At 55.7% G+C, this 6,978-nt stretch overlaps 1 protein-coding gene across 1 annotated transcript in view; it reads right to left on the minus strand.

The window, feature by feature from the left end:
* Positions 1–4,348, minus strand: part of LOC110584475 (myosin-3) — a 20,751-nt gene extending 16,403 nt beyond the window's left edge. The window contains exons 1-6 of the mRNA XM_044921863.1: positions 4,145–4,348; positions 2,689–2,832; positions 2,137–2,293; positions 1,680–1,707; positions 808–916; positions 139–231 (exon numbers count right to left, since the gene is read on the minus strand). Coding sequence (XP_044777798.1) covers positions 139–231; positions 808–916; positions 1,680–1,707; positions 2,137–2,293; positions 2,689–2,832; positions 4,145–4,348 — 735 coding nt within the window. The remainder of the gene's footprint in view (positions 1–138; positions 232–807; positions 917–1,679; positions 1,708–2,136; positions 2,294–2,688; positions 2,833–4,144) is intronic.
* Positions 4,349–6,978: the final 2,630 nt, after the last annotated feature.

The following is a 6,978-nucleotide window of genomic DNA, read 5'->3' on the forward strand; positions in this document are numbered from 1 at the left end:
TCCTTAGTTAAGAGAATTGTAGCACTACTCACTTTTCAACCTACCCCCAGCCCATAGCCTCTGTAGCCTCCGTGAGGACAGGAAACTCGCCTGTCCTAAGGGCCCGAGAAACCCCAGCGGAACTGAACTCAGACTCACAAAGCGGGAGGAATTGTCATTCCTCACGGTCTTGGCGTTCCCGAAGGCCTCCAGCAATGGGTTGGCACTGATGATTTGGTCTTCCAGTGTCCCCTAAGGCAAGACATCAGGGGAGGAAGCAGCCGCAAGTGACACTGGGAATGCTCCCCAGCTCTGCCCGCCTACCCGCCCTTGCTGCCTGGAAGCCCATGGCAGAGCCTGTCTCCGTCCCCCTGGCTTTCCAGGACAAGTCTCAACCAAATCCTCCGCGTCGCTCAGCTGAAACGCTTCCGCTATTTTGTGACATATGGGTGTACTTGGGTGTCTTGATGTAAAATTCCCTTAATGCTTCAAAATGCCTTGCTTTTCTCCAGCGAGTTCGGGTATCTGCATTCATTTCTTATGGGTCGTAACCGCTCTGTTTTGAAAAGTGAGTATTGCTACAATTCTCTTAAGTTGGTACATGTGATTCTGCCCTAAAAGAACAAGCTCTCTGAGCTTCTCCCAAAATGACCTTCCTTAGTTAAGCCTTCGAGCCTTGCTTTTTTAGAAAGTCACAGGATCTGGTCCTGGAAGATCAACCACACCCTGGGTTGTCTGCAGTAATTGGGTCTCTTAGGACTTCAAATCCTTGCCTGCCCTCGCCCCTCGCTGTGAAGTTAACACAGCAAGCCTTTCCCTCCCCTGTACCTTCATTTTAGAGTCCTTCTTCTTGGCGAGGTCTCCAGTGGCTGCAATTGTTGCAAAGTACTGGATGACCCGTTTGGTGTTCACAGTCTTTCCTGCCCCGGATTCTCCACTATTTGGAGTGATCGAAAGAGAGAGGGAGAGAGAAAAGTGTCCTGTTAGTGTGAACAGCCTCCCCAAGATGTCACACAGAGGCCTGGACATACAAGCCACAGCAGACACACCCCTACCAGGCAAATGTGAGAAACTACTTGGAGAGGCTGAGGCCCAAGGGAAGCCTCATCACAGCTGAGCTGCCCTGACCGTGGGTGATTCCAGTTTTCGAGACCTTATATATACCCTCCTGTGTGTGCATCCCCATCTCCGTCTTTTCATCACAGACTCTGCTCTAAGTACTTTTCTTTTTTTTTAAAGAGAGAGAGAGAGAGTGCAAGGGGAGGAGGGGCAGAGGGAGAGGGAGAGAGAGAATCTCAAGCAGGCTCCCCGCTGAGTGTGGAGCCTGACGAGGGGCTTGATCTCACGACCCTGAGACCAGGACCTGAGCAGCAATCAAGAGTTGGACGCTTCACCAACGGAGTCACCCAGGCGCCCCTGCTCTAAGTACTTTTTTAGTTTTTTTAAAGATTTTATTTATTTATTTGAAGAGAGGGAACACAAGCAGGGGCAGAGGCAGAGGGAGAAGCAGGCTCCCCACTGAGTAGGGAGCCCGAAGCGGGGCTCGACCCCAGGACCCTGGGATCATGACCTGAGCTGAAGACAGACACCCAGGCGCCCCTACTTTCTAATTAACAGAACAGAGCAAACGGTGCCTTAGGCTCCTGCCTTGGAGACAAAGAGCCATAGCTACGAAGCTGCTCTAGGTCTTGGATACTTACGTGATCAGAATGGACTGGTTCTCACGATCTGCCAAAGGAAAAAAATGAAACAGAGTTGACAGCAATATGAAGAGCTTCCCCAGCCCTCTGCCCCTTGTCAAGCAGTCACGGTTCGCTACGCCAGGCCTCCTCCCTATAGCATTTTGTGTGGTCCTGGGGGCGGCTGGAAGAGCCTCCTTCTTGACAGCGACACTCAGACGTGAAGCCTCTGCTTTGAACCAACCAGCGGCTTTTCATCCCACCAGGTTGAACTATGTGCAACTGTTAAATCTTCCTCTTCGCCCCCCCCAAAATGTCGGTTTCATACGGTTTAATCTATGCTTGTGTTTAATCCAAACTTCCTAGCAGAGCCTGCCATCCCTAAAAGATCTGGCCTCTTCCAGCCTCTTTAACTACCCCTCCCCTCCTCCCTTTGTGTGGGGGCCCCTCCATGGCATTCCCCCTCCCAGAGACTCACCCGTCAGCATGAACTGATAGGCGTTGTCGGAGATGGAGAAGATGTGGGGCGGGGCCTCCTGGCGCTTCTTGCCTCGGTAGCCTTCCACCACCTCGGGGTTGTACACTGGCAGCCACTTGTAGGGGTTCACGGTGACGCAGAAGAGGCCCGAGTAGGTCTGTGGGAGTGGAAAAACCGCATGCGCGTGTGCGAGTGTAAAGCTCTCTGCCGCTGTTATTCTGTCTCTTTACACTAAACTTGTAAGGGAGGGATGGGTTTCTCTTTAGAGATGAGACACAGAGACGCAGAGGGGACCGGCCGGCCCTCCTGCGACTAGCAAGTGACCCTGCCCAGCCCCAGCCCTCGGCTGGCTCTCCTGCCCTGCTCCCTGCTCCCTGCTCCCAGCCTCTCTTCTTCCTAATCCCACCTTCCTCCCTTACCCCCTGCCTTTCTCCTCCCCTCCTCCTCCTTTTCCTCCAGTCTCCCCTCTTCTGTTCAACAGCTGTGTCACACCCTGGTCACCCACATCTCCAGCCCACTGCCCCGACCGCCCCAGGGACCCTAGGCACTGACGTAGATCATCCAGGACGTGTAGCGGTCTTTGAGGTTGTACAGCACGGCTGGCTCGTTCAGGTGCGTCAGCATGGCCATGTCCTCGATCCGGTCGAACTTGGGGGGGTTCATCGCATACACGTCCTCTGGTTTGACCACCAAGGTCTGAGTGGGGAGAGGTACAGTGACTACCTCATGTCCTCTGTGCGTCTTGCCCTTGTTTTCGTTTTTTTATTTGTCTCCCACGAAGAGCCCGGATCCCAAGGGGCAAGCCCTGGGGAGAAGGACCTTTGGACAGCGGAAGAAGACGGGCCGGGGGCGGCTCACAGGGGTACCCGGAGCGTGTGATTGTCTCTGTCACTCAGGGATTTAACCCTTTTCTCTCTACAGCGCTCCCATCTCTGGGCAAGGTGGGTGGGAAACCTGCCTTCTCCTGCCTTCAAGCAGGATTCACTTAAACCGCCCCATGCAACAAGCCCTTCTTTTTTTTTTTTTTTAAAGATTTTATTTATTTATTTGACAGAGAGAGACATAGCGAGAGAGGGAACACAAGCAGGGGGAGTAGGAGAGGGAGAAGCAGGCTTCCCCGCGGTGCAGGGAGCCCGATGTGGGGCTCGATCCCAGGACCCTGGGATCACGACCTGAGCCGAAGGCAGACGCTTAACGACTGAGCCACCCAGGCGCCCCGCAACAAGCCCTTCTTGTGAAGGGTCTAGACCGCCTAGCTTCCCCCTTCCCTGCTGCTTTGCAAACCCACTCTCAGCCCCGACATCTGACATGTACAGAGAGCCCCCCTCTGGGAGCCTCAGGGGGTGGTGGCCTCGAAGGGCGAATCTCACTGCCTGCTTTCTTCACACCCAACCCAATGACACTATGCCCTCCTCCTTCAGATTTTCCTTTTTCTTCTTTTAATATTTTTTAAACTTTTCTCAGAACATTTCCAGATTCTTCTGGTCTCGATTTCAGAAGCTAGTGAAGTCCAGGATTTCACTACCGTGTTCTGGGACAGAACATAGTAGGCTACACTGCTCATGGCCTTTATGAAATAGGGAGGCTGCCATTTCACATGGAGACTGTGGTCCACTAGGATCCCTTACTCACTTTCCCTTACTTCCTCAGCTAGACGGCTACTGCTAGAAGAAGTAGGGAAACCCAGGCTATCAAAGGAGAGTCTTTTACTGAAGGATGTCTTCTCACTGTTGGGAAGCCCCACACCCTTGCAATGCCGAAAAGTGACATGAACATTGGCAAAGAGCGGCCACAACCGGGTTGTCCTTCTACCCTTCAACCCGAGGCCAACTTTCACTCTGCTGTCTCTGAGGGCACCTGGGAAGCCAAGGCAGAGAAGCCATGCGAGGCATCCAGGTGCCAGAGCCACCTCTGGAAGTGGCAGGGGTGGGCAGGTGCACAGACTTGGGGACCCTGCCGGGCAGACAGAGGGCCCCGGGGGCCTGCACAGGGCATGCAAGAGGCTTACCCGGTTGTCTTCGGTTTCCACCGTGACCTTCCCATCCTGGCTACTCTTAATTCTCCCCTTGGCGTATTCCTCCTTTGAGTCGACCACAAAGCAGTAGGTCTTGGCGTCAAAGGGCTGGTTCTGAGCCTCGATCCTCTCCTTTTCCGACTTGCGGAGGAAAGGAGCGGCGATGCCGAACACTTCCATCTCAGTGTCGCTACTCATGGTGCCGCTGGAAGGCAGATGGGCAGGTGATGCCCTGCCCGCTCCGCCTGCCCGCGGCACCCCGTGAGCAGAGGTCCAGGAGCCGGGCCACCCTCCATCCCCCGGGGCTCCACCCGCGGGACCCAAGTGCTGCAAAAATCACATGTACACCTATTTGCCCCGTGGCTTTTCTTCGCAAAGGGCACAGAGCACAAGTGATCCAAGGTTTGGATCTGACCGTGAAGGGCCCCCAGGGGTGAGTGCAGCTCCCGGGACCTCACTTTCCTGGTCTGCAAAACTCAGCGGTTGCAGAGAAAAGCTTTACAAGTAAACATTATAAAAAAATAACCGTTCTTCAAAGAGAGTGTGCTAAGGTGCAAATAGCTAAGGAATTTTTGGACCCTTCAGATTCAAGGTGGCTACCTCCTCACACAAGGAAACCAGCTTTGGCTTCCTTTAGTGGCTCAGACTGGAAGCAGCATCGGATGCCAGCATTGGTCTGGAAGTTTCCTCTTCCACCAAAATTGTGCTTGTCGGAGCTCTCTCAGACTCCGCACCCTCAAGGCCATTGGGAGGTGGGAGGAATGGGGAACCTGGGATGACCTGGAGACTTCCAACAGCCCAGGGACCTGATCAGCTTTCTCACCTGAATGGTCACACCCACAGGAAGGCAGCACAAAACAGCACCTGTGGAAAAATCAGACCTGCAATAAATAGGCAAAAGGCAGAGTCAGGACATGGGGGAGTGTCCGGTTCAGCTTTGAGCAGCTCTTGCTGGGATAACTACATAAGGACCAAGGCTGATCACTTAAGAAGAGTCTTGCCCCAGACGCAAGCTGGAGGAGCAAATGGGACACGACCCACAGGGAAGCCACTAAGGCAGGAAAACCCCAGCTGCCCCCACATCTGGCTCCAACCGGCAGTGCCTCCCATGACTGCCCAGTACTGGGCAGTAAGGTCAGAATCCCCGAGAAGAACCTTGGGGTTCCAGCCAGGGTCAGGTCTCCTAGTCTTCGGTGGACAGAGAGATGTCTCTGACAGTGGTCACTGTCGCACAGCCAGCGTGGTCTTGAGGGGACGGGGTGCTGGAGAGGCACACAGCCCTGGTGGGGCGGAGGAGAGGGCAGGGGAAGGCACGGAGTGCCCCCCTCCCCGGCCCTCTGCATGGGTCAGAGCGGCCAAGGGAGAACAGCAGGCCACGGTGGACAGGCCTCGGTCCATGGCATGCGCAGACGGATCCTACCCAAGCGGGCACCCAAAGACGAGGTCATAGGGAGTGTGGGGAGGTGGCAGGAGGGCCTGAAGGACCCCTACCTCGGTGGGGTGCTGGAGGCAGAGGGGGATGGCCATTTGGGCCAGAGAGATCCAGCCTCACATCTAAGTGATCCTTACCAAAGCCAGGCAGGGCCACACACCGCGTGCCCGGCCCCACCGAGCCGCTGTCCTCTGAAGCACAGAGACGGAAAACACGAGACGGGCGCTGTGACTTACCTCCGCCCAGGAGAGAGGGAGCTACAGAGGGGCTGCGGCCGCCGGGGCTTTTATAGGCCCCCCTGCAACCCCACTGGCTCATTCCTTCTCTATATTTGGAAAGAGAGTGACCGACACCACAAGCTGAGAAGCAGCTCCTTCCTCACGTTTTTTGGTCGTTGCCAAGGGAAAGGTATATATAGAAATGAGCAGGATCCGTAACCATTTTCCAGCTGTAGAAGTGGGAAGTTTGAGATGCCTTTCTCTGGACTTGGGGCTGGCACCGCCTCACTTGCCGTGCTGGGAGCAGCAGCTGTCTGGCTGCCGAGGGCCTGATCCTGCGGGCGGCTGGGGCTTCGCAGTCAGTGCGAGTCCGGCCGCGGGCACAGAGCTCGGTCCGTCCCGCACACGGCACCGTGGATGCAACCCAGGAGGAAAGGCTAAAATCCCCTGCGGATGGTGAGCAAGACTGTCGTCCCAGCACAGGGTTGTGTGCGTGTACAACTATGCCAGGAACAATAGCAACAACAACAACACTGATAATAGTAACACCTCCTCCTGCTCCCCGTTTACTGTGTAACTTTCTGTGTTACTAGTGTCATTATTAACTTAATCCTCCTTGAAGCCCCAGGAGGACCAACAAGTGCACGACTGCCAGGGAGCTATTCCGGCAGCCAGGGTTCTCCGCGACAGCTGCGTGAGGGCCGGCTGTGTTAGGATGTATTACCAATCGGGGAGGACCAGCTGCCGGCCCGGGTGGGGGCGGGGGGGAGCACTGGGGCCCGCAGGGGGAGCCCGCAGGGGGCTGTCTGACACCTGTGGCTGTTTTCCAAAGACTGGAAACATAAAACCTCAAGACCAGAGTAACGGTGGATTTGAGGCTTTCACCCATTCTCGTTCGACTTTTTTGTTTGCCCCCCCCCCGCCTTTTTCCTTGGCCACGCCCTTGGGCGGGTGGCCGGGTAGGCATCCTGTGATTAACTGTAGCTAGAGCTGTGGGTCAGCGTTCCCACTCGAGAACAGGAGCTGCGCCCTGACGACCCTCCCATCCCAAGCGCAGGCAAGGAGGCTGCGCAGAGAGGCGTGGGGGCAGGGAAGGGGGAGCGGGGCCGCAGTCCCCGGATGGAGGGACGCTGATGAAACACCCAGTGGATGCTGGTCCCTGCGTGGGGCGCTTCGAG

Source organism: Neomonachus schauinslandi, chromosome 15 (genome assembly GCF_002201575.2).
Source record: "Neomonachus schauinslandi chromosome 15, ASM220157v2, whole genome shotgun sequence".
Lineage (NCBI taxonomy): Eukaryota > Metazoa > Chordata > Mammalia > Carnivora > Phocidae > Neomonachus > Neomonachus schauinslandi.